Genomic DNA, 21,502 nt, shown 5'->3' with positions numbered 1-21,502 from the left:
GGACTTAGATTGATACTCTGTGCTTAACCTTGGTTTGTTTGGACTGTGCTGCATCCGAAATCCTGCCTGTGTTGGTGAGTACTTTAGATAAGGCTTATCTCCTATAGCTGTGACCCTAGTCCCTTGGGGTATCCTGCAGCATCACACACATGGGCTGGTTTGAGATTCCATTCAATCACTATGTGGGGTTTATTGTTTTTGGTAAAATAAATGCACATTTATCAGTTATTTCGTGTATCTAACTTTACTCAGGAATATGAAGATACTGCATTTTTGAAGTATTTATAATGTACTGTTTTGTACCTGCATTTTTCTTGTACTTACTTGTGCCTGCCCCAGGACATTTTGGGAAAACGAAGCAGGAAACTTTGCCATCCTGAATTGATAAGAATCTGAGGTCAAAATAAAAATAAAAATAAAATGTCCAGGGGCACCTTATAGACCAACTAAGTTTGTTCTGGTATAAGCTTTCATGTGCATGCACACTTCTTCAGATACACTGAAGCAGAAGTCACCAGACCCTTATATATAGTGGGAGGGTGGGGTGGGGTATTTCTCAGAAGGGTAGTAGGAGATGGGTGATTGGCTCAATGGGTATGGTAAACCTGTTGACGACTGTTAACGACTGCAATTAGTCCTACAGGAAAAAGCAAGGGATAGTATGCAGATGACCAAAAATAGCTTTAGCATGTGTAATGAGACAAGAGTCCAATATCTCTATTCAGACCAGGCCTCTCCATAGTTTTCAGTTTGGTAATAAGTTGTAATTCAGCAATAGTCACCTATAGTCTCCAAGCGACTTACCCATGCAGTTTATCCATTTCTGTTGAGAAATACTGTCACACAAATGCCTCATTGGAGACTGTGCAAACACACTGGTATTGCTGGGAATATAGTACCAGATTGTATGGTGGATTCCAGTTGTGATGCAGAGCTGTGTTGCAATCATTTATGTGTGTGACATAGAATACTGTTGGAAATTCTTTCTGACATACCCCCGGCACAAGCGGGAATTAAAAAAACCAAGTGTTCCAGTTCTACTGTACTACTAAAAGCTGGTTACATCTTTGATCCATCTTCATGAATGCATACTGATCATACTGATATTTTATACTGCTCTGCCACCATGTGGCTGCAAAATGGTATTTGTGATGCTTTTTTAAAATGTCTGACAGGCTCTTTTTTAAAAAAGAAAAGAAGAAAAAGAAAAGATGGTGGGATAATTGCAAACCTACGTACATTTATTTTTAAAGGTTTCTTTCCCCCACCCCCAAACCCCCAGCAATTAAAGGGGTGTGTGTGTATAAAATCAGGTGGCAAAATAATTCAATGGTTCAAACTTCCAAACTCTAAACCTCAGTCAGGAAGATATTTTCACGAGATCTATAGCTAACCAGTAAATCAGTGAGAGATGAACATCAAAGTACCATGTATACTTCTGAACATTTTCTTATAACAAACTTATGAAAATGTTTTTCAAATATTTGTGCATTTACAGGATGTGGTGTTTCCATAAAGTGTGCCAAACTGTAGAAGACTCACCAAAGACTCCTAAAGTAAGTTTAGCAGTCAAAGAATAAGAGTGGTCCTCTTGTGGATCAGGAATTAGTTAGGATGCAAGAAGAATAGGAATAAATGGATAGTTCTCTGAATGGAGAGTAAAAAGTGGAGTCCCTCAGGGATCGGTATTGAGACCTGTACTTTTTAACTTGTTCATAAACGATCTAGGGGTAGAGTGAGCAGCAGTGAGATGGCAAAGTTTGCTGATGATTCTAAATTGTCCAATCATTAGCATTATATTGTCACGGGCTATTTTTATCATTTTGGACAAAGAGCTGAAACATTACTCTTCTCATACAGTGGGATGTGTTTAGTGATCCACTGGGCACCCAAATGAGGACAGGTTCTCCTTGCATTCCTGTAGAGTGGGGGAATCCAGGGCATGGGGGAGGGGAGATTTTTAAAAATACACTCCAGATCCACCCCAAAACAGCTGAAGGCTGCAAATGAACACTGTCATCATGCTACCATGGAATGCTGACTGCAGATAGCTTTGCACAAGCTTCGCTGTTGCAACAGCTGTAACTGGGAGTTAAGCTGCCAGGAACCAAATAAAACTGCTTCTGGCTTCCTTTCAGCCCTAGAGTCTAAAGTCTAGGGATGGAATTGGTTGGGAGGATGTAAGCGACCAATCAATCAATGCCATCCCAGGATCCTTTTAAACAGCAAGGTGTAATACAGTGTAAAGGGATGCTTTAGGTTTATGTAAATTTTACTGACACCCAGGCAGGCTTTTTGTCATCCTCAGTGCTCTGAAATCCCCAGAGCAGTCACATAGGTTTTAATCCTACTGCTGTGTTTGTGCACTTTGCAGTTATCTGGCAGATTGGACACATCTAACTTTAGGCATTACAGTATATTAAGACGCTCCAGTACAAAGGCAGCCTTCCTCCTCTTATTTCCTAGGGAGAGGTTAGAGGCAGCGATGACCGACCATCAACTTGAATGGCTTTAATGGGGGATTAGAAGGCTATCCATGGTGACTAGCTACGGTGCCTATGCTGTCTCCATGAGGAGAGGCACTAATGCTTGTTGCTGGAAATAGGAGGGGCGAGTGCTCTTGTGCTCGAATCCTGCTTGCTGCAGGTTTCCCACGGGCAACTGGTTCAGCCACTGTTGAGAACAGTTTGCTGGACCGGGTGGGCCTGACCTAGCAGGCTCTTCTTTATGAACTTAAGCTTCAGCCAAAACCTGTTTGCACCGCACACGCGGTGTGTGTACGTGTGAGGACACGCGTACACATAAGGCAACAGTTAGCAGAAGCGCCGTCAGAAACGAAGAACATGGTGTACAGATTTCCACGTGGAAACCTGTACCCGATGCATTCGCTTCAACGGCACCGTTATAACCTCGCCTCTTCGATGCTGCCGAGAACGAGGCGTCGTTGGTTGCACTCGCTCAGCTTTTCAAACGAGTTCTGCGCTCTCTACCCGCCCCCAACCGGCAGGGGCCCCAGAGGGAAAGAGCGCGCGCTAGCAAGCGGGAATGCCCATTGGCTGTTGGCTTTGAACGCCGCCGTATCACCGCGCGGCTTCTCTCTCTTCCCTGCTTCCCCTTCGGCACGAGGCCGTCTTAAGATCGGAACGCGATAGGTGCTTTGGGACGTCACTCACAGGCCTTTTCAGCAGCTTACTTTTAAAAAGCTCCCCCTTCCCCTGGAAAACCTTGTTGTAAAAAAAATCAAAAAAACCCCAAAACAAAGAACCCCTCCCAATTGGCTCTCAGAGCTGTCATTCAACAAAGTGACGCAAAAGACGGCGACGGTTCTTCTTTGCCTCATTTGGCACAAGGGGAAACGGAGGGGTGGGGGCGTGCCTCGCGCTTCCAAGGTGGGCGTGGCCACCCGCCGTTTCCTTTGTGTGTGGGCCTCAGTCGCCGGCTGCGAGCGCGCCTAAGGAGGAGTGGAAGCCGCCATTTTGTGCGTTTTCCTTTTCCCCACCCCCTTTTTTCCCCGTTCTCTACCGGTGGAAGCCTAGGCCTTCGGGTGGCCCTCCGAACGGACCTCGTAGCGCACCCGCCGGTGTACTGGTAGGCTGCAGCTGCCCCCTACCGGCGGCAGCGGCGAGGAGGAGGCGGCGTGTGGCGGGCCGCGGCTCCGGCATGGAGAACTCCCAGCTATGTAAGCTGTTCATTGGCGGGCTGAACGTGCAGACGACGGAGGCCGGGCTGCGGGAGCACTTCGCGGCCTACGGGACCCTGACTGACTGCGTGGTGGTGCTGAACCCGCAGACCAAGCGCTCCCGATGCTTCGGCTTCGTCACGTACTCGGCGGTCGAGGAGGCCGACGCCGCCATGGCAGCTTCTCCGCACGCGGTGGACGGCAACGCCGTGGAGCTGAAGCGGGCCGTCTCCCGCGAGGACTCGGCCCGGCCGGGGGCGCACGCGAAGGTGAAGAAGCTCTTCGTCGGAGGCCTCAAGGGGGACCTGGGCGAGAACGACCTGGTGGAGCACTTCAGCCAGTTCGGCCCCGTGGAGAAAGCCGAGATCATCTCCAACAAGCAGAGCGGCAAGAAGCGCGGCTTCGGCTTCGTCTACTTCCAGAACCACGACGCCGCCGACAAGGCCGCTGTGGTCAAGTTCCACCCCATCCAGGGCCACCGCGTGGAGGTCAAGAAGGCCGTGCCTAAGGAAGACATCCAGGGCGGAGGCGGCGGGGGCTCCTCCAGGTCGAGCTGGGGCGGAAGGGGGCGAGGAAGGGGAGGCGGAGGCAACCGGGACCACAACGGGCTCTCCAAAGGAGGCGGCGGCGGCTATAACAGTTATGGTGGCTACGGCGGAGGAGGCGGCGGCGGGGGCTACGGATCCTACGGAGGCGGCTCATACGGTGGAGGAGCCGGCGGCGGCGATTACGGCAACGGGTACGGCGGCTTCGGCAGCTACAGCCAGCACCAGTCTTCCTACGGCCCCATGAAGAGCGGCGGCGCGGGGGGCGGAGGGGGCGGCGGCTGGGGCCCCCGCAGTAACAGTGGACCATACAGAGGCGGTTATGGCGGGGGAGGTTACGGCGGCTCCTTCTAAGCGGGAAATGCCCATTACTGTTCTGGGGGTGTCGGTTTTGTCTGCATGGAGTATGCCCTCTGTTGTACCGGGCCAGGTTCTTAATAGTTCCCCTACTCTTCGCCCTAAGGGGGCACCTCCGTACGAAAAGGCTTCCGTGATGCGGAGCTGCTCTCGAATTATTCTTGTTGGAGTCGCTCTGCTGCCTGTTTCACTTCTTTCCGAAGATGGACTGGGCCTCACACACAACGATTTTGTGTTAGTCATTGATGGACTCTATTTTTTTATTGCTTGGACATTGGTCGTTTTTATACTAGGAATAAGATACCGTTTTAATTTTGGTTTATTTGGGGTTGGGCGGGAGAGGGGAATTAACTTTGTAAGGACTTGGATACCTACACATTTTTTTCTACAAAATCTGCTCTGCTCCCGTGGCTGTAAAGGGGGAGGGGGGAAAGAAATGGTTTTTACATTTTTATTTTTTAAATAAATCATTGTGTTCATTGACCTTTACATGTCTTTTTTCCTAGGGTTCATTCCATACAGTTCAAGCAAAGGCTTTTTTAGTCGAACAAGTTATTTCTGCTCAGATTTCTACATGTGTTTCTAGTAAAGGTCTCAACTTTTTTGCTGCCCCACTAGATTGGATTTAATACTTAAGAGATATGCACCAATTTTTGAAATGCCCACGGGTGGATGTAGTCAGTTAAAATACTTTATTGTACATCCACTGTTTTGTAATTGGGCAGTTGCCTTGCTGACACAGTTAGTCTGTTTTTTGTACAGCTTGTTCTCCATCAACATATGTCGTTCTGACACATTTAGAGCATGTGCTTTTTCATATAAGTGTTCAAATTTTCAGATTGCTCAGTTTCACATTGTGTTATTTATTGGCTTGCCTGTAAACGACCCATTATAGGGGAGGATGCTTTCTCTTCTGTTAAAAGTACTTTGTTTGCATAGTGAAGTCATTTCAACTGAATTCTGTCTTGTTCTTATTTAAAGGAGCCAAGAATCTTGTAGAGCACCACCTGCTGGCAGAATAGTTGACCATTGCTATAAGCTTTACTACAATAGACCAAAACTGCTCTCAAATCTATAGACACTTAGTCCTTTAAATTGCAAAGGTCAAATCTGCATGCCAACAAAAATCCTGGACATTGGCTGAAAAGAAATACATCTGACATACCCATAAGTAAATTTTTTGATTAAATAATTAAATTGCCCAGTCTTCAAATTTTGTGCTAGGTGATTGATAAATGAGCCAGTAACCTAGGTGCCAGTTGTAAATCAAAATCTCTGTAGTCTGCTTGATGTATTTGTAGCCCTTTCACACAGTAGAATTGAAGTTTGTTGTTCTATTAGCAATGTTCTAGAGAGAAACTGCCTTCCTCAATAGAAATATAGACTAGTTATGGATTATTGCAAATAAAGAATTGAATTCTTCACATGCTTCAGTGAGTATGTATGAAATGGCTAAAATGTTCCTGTTTTAAAAATATTCAGACTTCAACCAAAGTCTTATGGCCTCCTCTAAACTACTTTGCTTTTGAACTGCTGGCTCAAACTTTTACATAGGACTTAGCTCCTGAAACAAGCTAGATGGTATTTGGTCAAAAAAGCTTTCAGTCAGGCTTTTATTAAAGATTTACTGCAAGGTTGAGTTAGTAATTTCTACTAGGTTTTTATAGTGGTTGAAGTAGTTTTGCATTGGTTATTGCCTTGGAGAAAGTTCATGGCTACTTATTCAGTTGAAGACACCTGAAAGAACATGTTTCATTAGTTGATGTAGTTTGCTCTAGAAGTACAAACAGTTACATCAAGTGAGTGTACAACAATAAACTGGCTTGACTTGCTTAACTCTTGGTTTAGATGCATAAAAGCACACAGGTCAATTGCTGGTCAGTTACCATGTGTTAAGTTACCAACTTAAAAAGCAGTGATACATCAATTCTTAAACATTTTTTTATAGCATGTTAATGCTTTTCCTTCACAAAACACTAAGAATGCATAATACCCACGTTCTGCACCTATAGCAGAATAATATTTTTTATCAATTACTACATGTTCTGTATGCAGGTCTTTCACAGCAGTGTGTTTTTCTTTTATTTAATATAAAAAACCCCAAAACTCAGTCCTCTGAAAGGCAGTTAGAAACAGTTATGCTGTCTCGGAAAAATGGGCTCCACTTTTTAAAATATTAGGTATTCTCAATGTTTTGTTCTTCCTTACAAGGAAGATAAGAAAGGTCATGCAGATAGGGCTGACCTCTGAGTGTTCTGACAAAATGCCTAGAACGGCTTTTTTGTATAGCTTCTGTCTGTAATTGTGGTGGTCTGATCTCTGCTTTTTAAAGGCTTAAAAGAAAAGTTGGCATCCAAAACTTAGTAAGTTATGGACTTAATATTAGGAAAATGCTGAAGATGCCAAGAATGAAAGGTGAGAACAATCCAATGAGGAACTGGGAATGCCTTTTACAAACACAACATGTAGTGGGGTGGCATTTTGGATTCCCTTTGCCAGCCATATTTTCAGTAGTTGGGTAGTAATGCTCGAGTATGCATGTCTAGAGGAATTAAAACTGTACCTGATGCAATAATACAGTATCTGATAATCGGGAATATTGTGATCAGACTCTTAACAGGAGTGAATACCAAACTAGTGATGGTAACATCTCTGGTAGTGACTATATATGGTGCTAGTCCCTTCATGCTGCTTTGTGTAATACTTTGGTAGTCTAGTCTTCAGCACTAAAGGTTTATTGTTTATAAGCTGCAGCATGATTATGTATATTCCTCCTAAAAGGAAAATGCTGGTGGTATACCACTGTTAACAGTTATAAAAATGGGTGTATGCTGCCCATAAAGTTTTATTTAGCTGCCATTGAATACTTTCAAGTGATCTGCTGTAAGAGAGTGTGCCATATGTTGTAAACAGTAAAAGTTGAAGGCTGAAAGTGCCTGATGCAAAAAAAGAGGCCAGTTTCAATTTCAATAGGTTGACTACCAGCACTTCTGAGACCTGAAACTAAAGCATTCCTGTATATGGAGAAATGTACAAATGATCTAATACTTTGCAATTCAGTACTGTACCGTTAAGACCAGTGTATCTTGTGTCATCTCACACCGCCCCCCCGCCCCCCGTTCATCTGAGTTTCCCAAAAGTTTTCTTGGCAGAGTTTAAGAACAGAAGCTGTGTGCCAAGCTCCAATACATGTAATGTAGGTCTAGGTCTAATTAAAATCAAATGCTGTATGTTAACAATCTTGGGCAATTTCTAACTGCTGTCTAAATTCTATAGTGGTTTGTTCTAATTATACACGTGCCAGATACGGTGAATACATTGGATGAAAGAAGCAACTATGGTACTCTGATCCCACCCCCTTTGCAGTAACTGATACCTACATAAGAGTACAGTATTGGAGACCCAATATTCTGGTATGGTTCCTGACAGGATTAATAATGGTAGTAGTTTACCTTAACCTGTGTTTTATATGTGGGATCACAACATTGGAAACCTGCTTGTTTTAATGTTCACTGAGATGTCACATTTAAAGATAAGAGTGGGGGGGTCACATTTAAAGATAAGAGTGGGGGGTTTGCTGAAATGAGGGCTGGAGGCTTAGTTGCTCATGAGTTTGAACAGTCGCTCTAATGAGTGATTAACTTGGTGAAGTGGAAATAAACTTCAACCCTGTGCTTTTATTTTTAGCCTCATAATTCACTGCCTACTATCTGGTCAATTAGAATCATCATTGTGTCTAGAGATGCCTGCTTTCTCTCTCCCTTCATATATCAGCTGTATATGAAAGGAAATGAACACAGGCAAAATTAAGTTTGATGTGAATATGTTGGCTTGAAACAACTTGTGCGCTTAAATTCTACAATTTAGTTTCTACAACATTTAAACTTTTGATATTTGGTGGTCTTTGTGCATTGTCTTGTCTTCGCCGCTCTGGCTGCTTCATATGTTGGCAGACTGTTTCTCCATAGATCCTCTGTGTTTTCTTTGGATTAGATCTAGCCCTGGAGTCTCAATTTTGTCTCTTACATGTTTACATGAATGGAAGAGGGACCTTGAACCCTCCCCCCAGCTTTCTTGGGATAGATATGCTGAAAAGCTCTCGGTCAACAATGCAGATTGTGACACATTTCATGCAAGATGCTGTAATCCCATACATCTTGTCATGCTACCCTGAAGGAAAGGTATGGTTTTAGTTCAGAAATTGAAATTTTAGTAAGCAGGTGTATTAGAAATAATTTATACAACATCTAAATGAGCTATGAGATTGAACTATTTATCACATATGGTTAACAGTGCCTCTTCTGAGTATTCACATTTTATATATACTGTAACATTAACAACAATTTAAGATGGTGTTCACATGTAGTGTGTGCTTATAAAAGCAAATGAGAGGAATGCTTAATAACTAAGCTTGTTCTCAGTGTTTGATATAAATAACTAACTGAGGTTTTTTTTATCCTAAACTTGATGGTGATTTGCACATGTATGTTCATTACATAGGGATTTTCATTGGTGAAGGAGCCATGAGATCAAATATCAGAGATTAAGCTGAGAGATACTAAGTTACTTAAGGTCATCAGCAATGGTGGACTTGAATTGACTGTTTCTACAACTAACTGACCTTTTTAATGCTCTGTCTCATAGATCTTACCAAATTTAACATTGTTCCTAACTGCTGAAAATGCTAAAGAATTAATTGGGATTAATTATAATTGCTCAGTTGTGTGGTGCTTATTCATACAAGTACCTCAACTGCCTGGAAAAGCATCTGGTTTACTATCAGTTTTAATAATTTCTGAGGGCATAGATCTGCAGGGAAAGGTGAGTTCTAGTCCGAGTTCATTTAAAAGAAGCAAACATATGGGACCAAGAGACCTCTAATGGAAGTCAGCTTTGCATAAGCTTATCCAAAAATTACCTGTGAAAGCACAACTCTACCTGCACTGCTGTGCAGCATAAAACAATCATTAACCAATGAGCAACCAGGGGAACAACTGATCTGATCTTGGCGCTACTCAGTCCAAATAATCCTATAGAATATTTGATCTTTAACCTCTTCTGTAATTTGGGCTATGCAAGAATTCTGGAAAATTATGACTTTCAACACTTACAAAGTATTCATAAAGCAGCTGCACATAAAAAATAGGTCAATGGATTACAACATGCAAGAGTTTATAGATCTGTTTATATTTTGTTCAGCTCCTAAATGGCTGTTACGTAGAGTGAATATTTGCTGCACTAGGATGTAGTGATTGATTTTCAAAATACAAATATGTCACAAAGAAATGTTGACCCATAGACTTCAGTCATATAAATAGATACCTGTGAAGTCAAATTCTGATCCAAAGCAGCCTCTAGCTGCCTATGACCAACTGCTGCTGCTGCTTCAGAAGAATGACAATTTTATAATGTCTGAAAAAAGGATGTGTAGAAAAACACGAAGTCTATATTGACCAACTTGGAGAGTGCATGAATGAATTAAAACCTATAGAATTGTAGAGTTGGAAGGGACCCAGAGGGTTATCTATTCCATGTTGTAAATTCTTTTTCAAACAGTATCTCTTTTTAAAATAGCCAGGTTTACAATCGCGTGTCTTTACTCAGAAATAAGTGTTTGTTCAGTGCAGTCCAAAATGTGTGTACTTTTGTAGCCTAGGGCTATTTTATTCTAGAATCAGCAGAAACAATAGTTGTAAAATAGTCCACACATAATCTAGATCTGATGCATATTTTTTTTGCCTCTAAGAAGCACTTCTTGAGACAATTGTTTCATTTTTCAACTAAAAAGTCATTGTGGACTGATCCTATTCGATATCGCTTTGAAACCACATGTAGGCAGTCCTGACAATGGGGGTGTATCCACTACTGCCCAATGACACAGATGGGTGTATACCAAGACCACAATCACCACTTCCTCCTCCATTACTAAGGGAGTGTGCAAGGAGGAAAAGGTGTGGATAACCTACTTACTTATTTACTTGTTAAATCCGTTAGTTGATTTATCTTGCCCAAAGCAACCTAATGGGACTTACAAAGAAAAACAAAGCCCCACATAAATAAGGCCAAGGGAAAAAATAATACATACGTTGAAGACATGTCACCACAACCACCCATAACCTTACCAAGGGGAAGGTTTTCAAATGTGTATCAAATAAACACACCCATCCTTGTGGTCAGCAGGATCTAGAATCAATGCAGCATGTGAGGACAAACATGAACAATTACAGGTTGAGAGAAACTATATTTTTGCGCTTCAAGTGGATTAGCGTGCCCGCAGCTTTAGGATTAGTCCTCATAATGCTAGGTTTGTGTGAATGATTTCAAGAGAGAAATCAAGTGGCTGAATAATGTAAGCAATAAATGCCAATTTTCTTTCTACTTCAAGCTTACCCTGCCTAAATCTCAATCCTTGGCGCTAGTGTGATAATACTAAGCATTCATTTGCTGGCACAGCAAATCTGAAGATTTGGATTGCTAGTGATTCTAACACACAGTGTCAGAGCTAGGATTACAGAGGTTCCAGAAAAAGATCAGTCTCCATGTGAATTAATTTATGAAAGCTAAGAGGTCCTTTCTACTGTCTTGATTAGGGTTGCTAGGGTAAGATTTTTGAGAGAGTCCTATACTTTTGATGATGCTGCCCTTCATTTTAAAACAATCTTTCTTTCTCTCTCTTGATCTTTAGGGGAGAGTGCCTGCGCTTATGTGGCGAAAACGGTAGAGCCCACAAACCAAAAGGAGGTAGCTGCAGGCTGAGTGTAATACTGAGTTCTTAAGTACAAAACTTCTTTATAACACCCTTGCCCACCCCCACCCCTCAATAGCCCCATGAAACTGAGCATGTTCTCAGTGGGTATGGAATACTGATGGGGGAGCACCTGGAAAACCAGACGGTGGGGGAAATGGAATGGAGCGGTTGGAGGAGACACACTGCTTTCTGCTGCAAATCAGGTTACCTGTTTTAAAATGCTCCAGGGCTGGCCAGAAAAGTCAGTACTGTAGAGATACATAGGATTTCAATTTAGCTGGGATAGGGCACCAGCATGTCTATCCAACCTTGCCTCCCTCCGAAAAAACCTACCCCAAAGTATCTTGAACTTAGTTCTTAATTAGTGTGAAAATACACACACACACACACACACAGAGAGAGAGAGAGAGAGAGAGAGAGAGATTCCAAAGCAAATGCAGCACTCATTGATTTTATCTCCAAAGTGCAGGTTGAGCTAAGGGCAATATAAAACTGCAGTGTAGTTTGCTGCTGTGCCTCATTCCTGAGAGTAGTTTACAGTGTCCCTGGCACTGCAGTCCACTGTTAATGTTGCAGACCACGGTAGTTGTGAAGTGGGTTTGGATTCCCACACAAAAACCCTCCATGCTTGAGTTGCAGTCAAGGTCAGACTTTCTCCCAGGCCAAGTCAAGCACTGAATTGCATTTAAAACCCTCATGCTCCATTGATTTTGGTGCAGAATGGTTTCCCTTTTAAATGTTCAAAAACAGTTTCTGCACATGGTGAAAAGCCCGGGCCAGATCAGTTACCCAGTCTTAGATGCGGCTTCTATTTTTCAAGCCCTTCAGCTACAGGTAGCAAACTCCAGGGATATTGTGCAACATTTTGTTGCAAGGCCTTGTGGAAACTTAACAGTGACTCTTGTGTGTCCAAAACTACACCAGCCATGCACAAGAAGGAGGTATCAACAGGCTACAAGAAGCCTAAGGTTTGCAGAAGTGTGAATAATTGTTAAGGGTAAAATTCCTTAAAATGGTGAAATCCCCTCAAAACAACCTTCCAAGCCCTGAGCTTGCCAACTGTTGGAGGGAAATTGAAAAAGTTGGGATGGGAACTATTATGGACTCTTTCAAATGAGGACATGGTTGGCTAGAATCCAAAACAGGAGCACACTGGGTTCAACATGTGGAAATAGATGTATGGCAGAGTGTTTTTCCATCTATCTAGGACTACAGTTATGTGAGAAGAGGTACTTGCAGCTTTTAAGGCACAGAGCTGCAGTTGGCAATATTGCAGTTATGTATGTAGGACTCATAAATAATCTCTCACACCCTTATACTATGGAAGCTTTCAGTTAACATTTAGGTCTGCCTCTCCTTGTAAGTTCTCCAAGGCATTAAGCATACTATCCATGTTTATTTTAAAATGTTTTTGTTAGTTTTTCATAGAGTTTCCTCTACCTACCCATGTCTCACAGAGTTTTATGGGAAAACATTATTCCAAAGTTTCAAATGTGAGTGGTGGATGCCACTGTACTTTATGTTCCATCTGGTATGCGCTGAAAGGGTCATTTTATCCATGCTGAAACCAACCTCAGTACAGTAACACATTTATGTGGCTGTGATTAATTTGAACGTAGAAAATTTATGGGGCGCTCTTATGTCTCATAGGACAAGGAGGAATTAATAAGAGCCTAGAGTCCTTGCTCAACAGCCATCATCCACACCTCATATTTTGAGGAGTTTAATAGTTTTCAAAATGTGGTTTCTTTTCTACCCTGCTTAATCGTACAGTGGTACCTCTGGTTGTTTTTGTCCATGGAGTTTTCTTGGCAGGGATACTGGAGTGGCTTGCCTGTTCCTGCTCCAGGTGGATCACGTTTAGTCAAAACTCTCCACTATGACCTGTCCGTCTTTGGTGGCCCTGCACAGCATAGCTCATAGCTTCTCTGAATTATACAAGCCCCTTCGCCATGACAAGGCAGTACTTTGGCCACTTCATGAGAAGAGAAGACTCCCTGGAAAAGACCCTGATGTTGGGAAAGATGGAGGGCACAAGGAGAAGGGGACGACAGAGGATGACATTGTTGGACAGTGTTCTCGAAGCTACTAACATGAGTTTGACCAAACTGCGGGAGGCAGTGGAAGACAGGACTGCCTGGCATGCTCTGGTTCATGGGGTCACGAAGAGTCGGAAACGACTAAATGACTAAACAACAACACCGCTGGTTACAAACTTAATTTGTTCGGGAGGTCCATTCTTAACCTGAAACCATTCTTAACCTGAGGTACCACTTTAGCTAATGGGGCCTCCCGCTGCGCCGCCACCGCACGATTTCTGTTCTCATCCTGAGGTAAAATTCTTAACCCGAGGTACTACTTCTGGGTTAGTGGAGTCTGTAACCCAAGGTGTTTGTAACCCGAGGTACCACTGTACAGTCAATGTCTCCCTGCTGCCCTTCTCCCCACCTTGGATAACTCGTGTATTTAATTGTGTGCTATCACTATTTCTGTTTAACAAAATGTTTTGCTTGTTGAATTCTTGTCCAAAACGGGGGGAAAACCCATTGGAAAGAAAGTTATCCTTAGGAGTTTTTTTAAATTAAACATGGGAGATGATAAGGAAGTTCCACTCGTCCTCTCAAACAGCTTTCCAAATTACTTGCTAGCTTAAAACGTTGACTCTAAAAATATTAACTAGAAATTTCAATGGGAGCATCAAAATAAGTACATTTAGAATTATAGCAGCGCTAATTGGGAAGGGCAGTGCATGGGAATTCTAGCAAAAACAACTTCCACTGGTTCAGCTTTGAAGGGAGTTTGGAAGTAGACAAAGGATACTTTTAATACCTTGCTGAAATGCTTTGTCCAATACGTATTTGGGCATGACCTGTTTTGTCATGTGCAAGTTCTTTAAATGCATGCTAAGATTGTAGTCCGCTTGCCCTTGGTTTCTAACAGGTGTGGTGGAGAGACCAAGATACAAGCAGCATGTAGTATCAATAATAAATGCTTAAATAAACATTATTTCTGCACACTGTAGCACATTATAGCTGGAATGCAATATGGACAAAAATTAAATTGCTGAATGGTTTCAGGCGGACAGCAATAAAGTGGACAAACTGCAGGAAAAGCACACCTAGGAAAAAAAGCCTGTTGTAGGCAAGAGAAGGGACTCATGTTATATGTAAGTTTTCAGGGAAGCAATACATTTGTATTCTGTTGACAAAAGATGTACCTTGACCGCTAATGGAAATTAACCATTTTTCATATGGTAAACAGGCTGAGAAACTGCAACCTGGCTAAGATCACTTAGTTATAACCAAGGATTCAGAAGCTCACTCTTACCCACTACTACTCTATGTTAGTCTTGGCAAACCAACAGTGTTCCTCTGACATGTTCCATTTTCTCTTTGTAGGAGTGGAAATGTATAGGACAGATGAAAGAACAGGCTGTTTGGTCCTTCAGCAGACAGGTATTCAAATATTTCAGAAAACTGCTTACATTTGCGTGTTTGTGTGACAATATATAAAATCTACTGCAAAGACAGAGCTGTGTAGTTGTTTGGTTAATATATAATGGGTTATGAAATTTTTGATTTTGATTGAATAGTTCTTTTTGAAATCATGGGAGAATATTACACTAATCCTGGCTGGACTGCCCTGGCTGCCAATTAGTTTCTGGGTCCAATTCAAAGTGATGTTTTTGACCTATAAAGCCTCAAACGGCTTAGGACCGCAATACTTCAAGAACCTCCTCACTCCACATAAATCAATCCAGACGCTGTGATAATCATGTGCGGACCTTCTTTGTGTGCCTCCTCCACGAGAGGTCTGGAGGGGGGCAAAACAAGAGCAGGCCTTTTCTGTGGTGGCTCCCCATTTGTGGAATGCTCCCCCCCCCGGGGAGTCTTGCCTGGCTCCTTCATTACATACTTCAGGCACCAGGTGAAAATGTTCCTCTTCAACCAGGCGGTGTGGTGGCTATTGCTTTTGTTTGATTGCGTATTTTGTGTTCTCATGTTGTATTTTTATGTTTTGAACCACCCTGTGATCTTCAGATGAAGGGCAGTATACAAATTCAATAATGAGGATTATTAGATTTATAAACAAATAAACAGAAACAGAACTATTCAATAAGATAGAAAACAGGCAAACTAGTGAAGGTAAGAACATATTTGCAAGGGGAATCTGCAGGCTTGATCCCTGCTGCAGTGATTACAAGAAAAGTTGTAACTCAGCAAGTGTGTTTGAGCTTTGTATGGCATTTAAGGGTGAGTCAAATCCCCCTGGGAACTTGGTCACCTGCATGCTCCAAGTTCAGTGGGGAATGCTTTTTAGTTTAGGAATACAGCCTAGATTTCCCAGGATGTTTTTCTGTGGCTGCAAGAGGAGAGCCTAGCCAGTGGTTCAGATGAGGAAAGGGTGGGCAGTAGCTTTGCATTCTAATACTTGCATCAGTTTGCCCTCGCCTACTCTGAAATACTTTTTAATTCTAGGGTTGGTGTCATTGGATGTTAATATTTACTCTTTTCGCCGGCCTTTTACCTATGTGTTAAGTAGGTGGCTCCCTTTGCTGGGGGACTTTAGAACAGGACGGGATCAAAATCCAAATAGGTAAGTGATGCAATGCAAATGCATCCTGTAGAAAAAAAGAGAGAGAAGGGAACCAAAAAAAAGCGTCAGTTCTGGGAGCAGGGTGAATTACCAGATCAGGAGAAGAGCACGTGATTTCTCTTGCATTTGCCAAGTGTGTGTATGTTTAAAATAAAAAAGGCCCCGAGGATGCACTGTGCAAATGCAGCATCTGGGGCGGTGCAAATGCACCTATGCCCACAGCTGCTGTTGCCAGGAGACTAGTAGAGTAGCAAGCTTGGAGCGGGAGGAGGCGAGGCAGAAGGGAGTGGGCTGCCGAGGCTGAAGCAAGAGCAGCAGCAGCAGCAGCAGCAGCAGCGGGGAGCTCTGGGTAGGGAGTGTTCTGTTTGCTGCTGCAACGCTAAGCTCTGCTGCTGTTGCTTTAGGAGCGAGAGGAAGCAGCTCCGCGGAGGGAAGGAGGGGAGCCGACTGCAGCCATGCTGAATCACAGGCGCTGACTGATTCGGCCGGCTCGCTGCGCCCCGATCAAGGAGGACAACGGTGGGAGACGCGGCGGCGGCGGCGTTGCCTGAGGCCAGAAGACGAGGGTGCATGCAGAGTTCAAGCTCCACTCCGGCTGCGCACAATGGACGACGAGAGGTTTGTGCGGGTCGGAGGGGAGGGAATTAAGTGTGTGTTTGTCCGCGACTGGAAGAGTGCAGGCGCCTTTGTGTTTGCGTAGGGAAGGGGTGGCAGGTTATGCCGAGCTTTCCGGTGGGCCGATCGATCCCCATGGGAGGACAGCCCTGCCGGATCCATTTAGCATCACTCCCAAAGTTAGCTGCTGCAATAACCTTCCGCGTGGCGCGGTTCATTTGCGTGCGTTTGTTTGTCGTGGCCCAAAGGATCGTCAGTCCTCCTGCTCGCTGGCAGGCTGTCTTGTTATTTGTATTTTGGAGATGTGTGATGTTTGCACAGTGCGAGCTCTCTCCCTCCCCTCCCCTCCCCTCCCCACCTCGGACTCATTCATCGCGGAATCCTTCATCACTTTTCCAGATTCTCTCTCCCTTCCCTACTTCCTGCCTCCGCTGGCCCTGGTTTGAAATTCTCTCTCTCTCTTCCTCTCTCCGTCCCTGCCTCCCTCCTTCCGCTTCTTTTCGGCGTGTTTTTCAGACTTGAAAATCGCTTTGCAAGCGGCTGACCTGGGGCGCCCTGTGGTTGTGCAGTTTTAAGAGTCTTTGCTACTTGAAGGAGGCAATCGTCGTTTTGAGAGCAACCATTCCTCCTCGATCGAGCCAGGCTTTTAACTTAATTGTTTTGAGTTTAATAACCACATAAAAAAGGTGGTGATCCTCATATCTGCTTGATAGAATTCTATATCTGCTTCGTTTGCACAACAGAATACAACTATGTGATTAAGTGAGAAGTCTGACTTGTGAACAGCAGGCAGTAGCCCGGCCACACATTAAGAATGCAGGAGCAGTGATTAAATTCAGGTCTGCTGGCTCCAGCTTGAACTCCACTTTCCCTTTTAATTTATCCCCCTCCCCCCTTTTCAGCTGTTCTGGAATTCACTTTCTAATCCGCAAATACATGCCCGCTTCGTTCCTTGGCACAGCAATTACATAGGTGAAAGGCTAACTTGTTTGGATTTAATAAAACTAAAAAAAAAAAAAAAAGTACAGGAAGTGTGCTTGTGGGAGCCCAAACAGTTGCTATGGAAACATTAGAATTTTTAGTAAAGTAACACAGGGTTGATTCACACAATCTGGTCTGTTGTGGCATGTTAGTAACTATTGCTTGCTGCAGGGTTTTTTTTTGTCACAGTTGCTGATTTGACTTATTTTGGGGTATGAGGTTGGGGGGGGGGCTTTTGGCATGTGCAGACAGGTAATGGCTTTGTGTGATCCACCTGTGGCTCCCTGATATGGAGGACGTCATGTGATTGGATCATCACTGTGGTTGATCAACACAATGATTGATCTTGTGATGTGATTCTGGTCACATGATAGACTTCCTCTCCATAAAGAAATGTAAATCACAGTTAATTATATAAGGAAAGACATGCAAAGTGAGCCAGCGATTACAGTTTGGTAGTAACTGCCAAAACGATACTGAGCACGCTTTCCTCGCTTTTGGTTGCTTATTTCAGATCTTTTAAATCTTAACCAGTCTGGCAGTATTTTAGACACTTAAACCAACATGAGTGTAGAACATTTACAGATCCATTGTGGAGATAATGCCTATGTCTCCTTCTAAATCAGAGACAAAACCAGTACCACCAGTGACCTGTAACATAGCACACGAAAAGGCAAACAATAATAGGTACAGTACACATAATAGAAGGGCCTTGTCTTGTATTGTTCATTTACAATATCCGTGATGCTTAACTAAGATTATAAAACATAATACTTGGAACACGGTGAGAGGGTGTAGCAGGGTTTTCCACTTTACAAAACAGAAATGTGTTTTTCATGCATTGTGACGGGATTTGAACTGCGTGAAACAATTATGGAAAGAATACTTAGTTTTGCTTTCTTGGAAAAACAGGATGTGCAGAGCACTTCCTCTGCACATTGTGAACTGGATGCCTTCAGAAAAGGGAAAAAAGTTGAGGCTCTGCTGCGTATGGAAGCAGTAGAAACATGAGATGCAGTTCCTTCCCATAGTATAGTATGATTTAACTTTTTGCTGCTTTCAGTTTGTGATGGAATGCTGCTTCAGATACTTTTCTAAATTTTGAGATCCAATGACTCATTGAAATCAGTGGAACATCCCACTTTCATATGCCCAGAGCTGTGTCAGAGCTTGTTCCTTATGGTGTATTTTCACTGAGCTGCACTATATGTCCAAATAACTGCACCCACATGTGTTACTATGGTCATGTAGACATTTTCCATTAATTGTTGTCCTTCGGCCTCATGGAGTGTCTGTGTGCGTTATTTGGAAGACCTGTGTGAATAAGCTCAGTCATGTGGTTTCAGTACAGTCATAGCTTGGAAGTCAAACGGAATCTTTTCCGGAAGCTTGTTTGACTTCCAAAACGTTGGGAAACCCAAGCACAGCTTCTGATTGGCTGCAGGAAGCTCCTGCAGCCAATCAGAAGCCCTGTCGGACGTTCGGGTTCCAAAGAATGTTTGCAAACCAGAAAAGTCACTTCTGGGTTTGTGGCGTTCGGGAGCCAAAACGTCCGAGTACCAAGGCGTTCGGGATACGAGGTACGACTGTATTCACCTATATTTCTTTACTGTAACCTGCCCTCCCCCCCAAAAAAACCCACAAGTATAACGTTTTGTTACTGAGTGGTATCTAAATATTCTAAATAAATCCCATGTCAGTGTGGGAATGTATCACGAGGAAGCACTTTGCTCTGTTTGATACCCAGTGTTTGGAGAGGAATACAGTGGTGCCTCGCAAGACGAAATTAATTCGTTCCGCGAGTTTTTTCGTCTAGCGAATTTTTCATCTTGCGAAGCACGGTGTCAGAAAAGTTTTGGAAAAGCTTCCAAAATCGCCAAAAAATTCAAAAAAGGCTACCACACTGCGTTCTATGAGTTGCTCCTCGAAGTCAAGTCGCAACTGTATTAAGGGTGTTAAGAAAAAGGAAACAAACTTGCAAAAACGCAAGACGTTTTCGTCTTGCGAAGCAACCCCATAGGGAAATTCGTCTTGCGAAGCAGCTCAAAAACCGCAAAACCCTTTCGTCTAGCGAGTTTTTCGTCTTGCGAGGCATTCGTCTTGCGGGGCACCACTGTAAGTGAACATTGTCAGGCTTGCAAGATGGTCTCTCTCTCTTTCCTTCAGAACTCATTTTCCTGGCATGTGCTAAAGATTGTGCTAAAGATTGTGGTGAGATCCATCCAGTGCCTACTGCAAAACCGTATCGGCAAAACGTTTTATTCTACCCACAGTCTACTGGTCTCTAATCCTTGGTGTCAACACACATTTATGGTATATCTGTACATCTCTCCAATAATTGCAGAGAGAGGGAGAGATGGGGGCTTTTGACTGTGGACTTAGTGTACACTATCAGTAGCTTAGCCTCATTCCCTGTGCACTGGGTTATCTTGATGTACACACTTGCTCCTAGATTCTTTGAGAGCTTTGACCTCCCACCGGAATTGCTATGAGTTTGGAATCTGAGGACTTTGCCCATTTGTTCGTGGTGAAATAAATTTGTGCGAAGGAAGCAGCTTTGTTGTAAACTGTATATGGGGTTTCAGAATGAGAGACGACCACATTTAATAGACTTAAGTTGCAGGCAGCTGTCACAGTAGAACCAGGAGCTGTTTCATGGGGCCATAGCTGGGGTAGCTGTGGATATATTATTAAAGGTAGTTGTTCAGCAGGCTTCATAGAAATATGTATCCGCTTGGTTCGCATAAGAAGTTATAATAGAATACAGCTATGCATATAAAAATATGATCCTGAGCATTAAGTTCTGTGCAACCTTGGACAGCTCAGGTGATGGTTGGGCAGCACTAACAAAACCCCCAGCCTGTTCTTCGAACATAGAGAACAAACATTTGAACAAACAGTTATTGGGGATGAAGTTCCACTTAACTTAGGGGCACTGACTTGAAGAAAAATATACATCAGGGTATGGGGGGTGGACTGCATGTCAGACTTTCTTTCTGGCTTCAACTTGTGAGAAATGAATGGCATTAGAGGCAGGAAAGGGAGTGGGGTGACTGGAAGGGATGCATTCATTTCCTTTCTTGTAGTAACCGGCATGCAAAAAAGTATTGGAAATCCCAGAGCTCCAAGCATTGCTACTTTGCTGAAATTGTTGGAGCTGAGTTCAGTTGCCTGGATGTAGGAATGACAGTGGTGGTGACGATGACTGTTGATACTAGAAATGCTAATTATAACCAATGTGTGTAATACTGCTAAAACATCGAATCCCTCTTGAGTAATCAGAGTGTTGCACACCCACTGTCTTGTAAACTTTAAATTCCCCTGTAAGGTAGGAAAGTAGTATTATCCCCAAATTGCTGGTTGTGGGAGAGAGAGAGAGAAAGAAAGAAAGAAAGAGAGAGAGAGAGAGGGTCTTCCTTTAGGTCACCTGGTGAGCTCAAGGTGAGGATTTCAAGCCCTAAGAAAGTTGCAAACTGAATTTTGACAGTGGAATAATTAGAGGAAGGAGGAGTGAGGATAGCAGGGATGAACCTCCCTAATCACTTTTAACTTCTATCTATAGATCAGTCTGAAACCCTATTGGGAAGCCTTCTCCAGATGTTTTGGACTACAACTTCCATCATCTCTGACAGCAGGGGTTGTCATCCACAACAACTTAATAGCATCAGGCTGCAGAAATGCTGCTGTGGGGACTCTCATATTGCTTGCTGAACACCACCACTAATGATAGACGCCCTGCAAGGAACTATTTACAGTACTTGGGCCATGTAACGATTTACTTCTGAGCACGTAGATGTGCATTGCAGTTCATATTTTTGATGGGAGCAGTTACCAGAACAGTCTGTCTTGCATCCATAGTTAATGCATTCATGGAAGCAATTCCGAGACTGTGGAAGACTAATCCCATGTGGTTTCTACAACTCCATGTTGCTCTTGACTCCAGGCCCATGCTGACAGATGGGAGTACCTTCACTAGTGACT

The 21,502-nt window shown here is 43.3% G+C and overlaps 2 protein-coding genes across 9 annotated transcripts in view; both read left to right on the top strand.

The window, feature by feature from the left end:
- KLHL3 (kelch like family member 3) overlaps positions 1-21,502 on the top strand; it is a 98,358-nt gene that overhangs the window by 36,445 nt on the left and 40,411 nt on the right. For 2 of the 8 annotated variants that reach the window (XM_083488108.1, XM_083488106.1), the window contains exons 2-3: positions 14,728-14,784; positions 16,330-16,543. In XM_083488108.1, the coding sequence (XP_083344234.1) occupies positions 14,728-14,784; positions 16,330-16,543 (271 nt within the window). Of the gene's footprint in view, positions 1-8,722; positions 8,763-11,266; positions 11,340-14,727; positions 14,785-16,105; positions 16,544-16,652; positions 16,720-17,895; positions 17,917-21,502 lie in introns of those variants that run through there. The other 6 variants (XM_083488109.1, XM_083488110.1, XM_083488113.1 and 3 more) reach the window with 6 other exon arrangements.
- HNRNPA0 (heterogeneous nuclear ribonucleoprotein A0) lies at positions 3,661-6,003 on the top strand (the record flags this gene model as incomplete). The annotated part of the gene is made up of 1 exon (XM_083488246.1): positions 3,661-6,003. One exon carries the CDS (start codon positions 3,661-3,663, stop codon positions 4,576-4,578), a length of 918 nt encoding a protein of 305 aa, XP_083344372.1. The 3' UTR covers positions 4,579-6,003.

The sequence above is a fragment of the Podarcis liolepis genome, assembly GCF_965112155.1.
Source record: "Podarcis liolepis genome assembly, chromosome: 2".
Classification (NCBI taxonomy): domain Eukaryota; kingdom Metazoa; phylum Chordata; class Lepidosauria; order Squamata; family Lacertidae; genus Podarcis; species Podarcis liolepis.
This window is presented reverse-complemented; position numbering and strand designations above follow the sequence as displayed.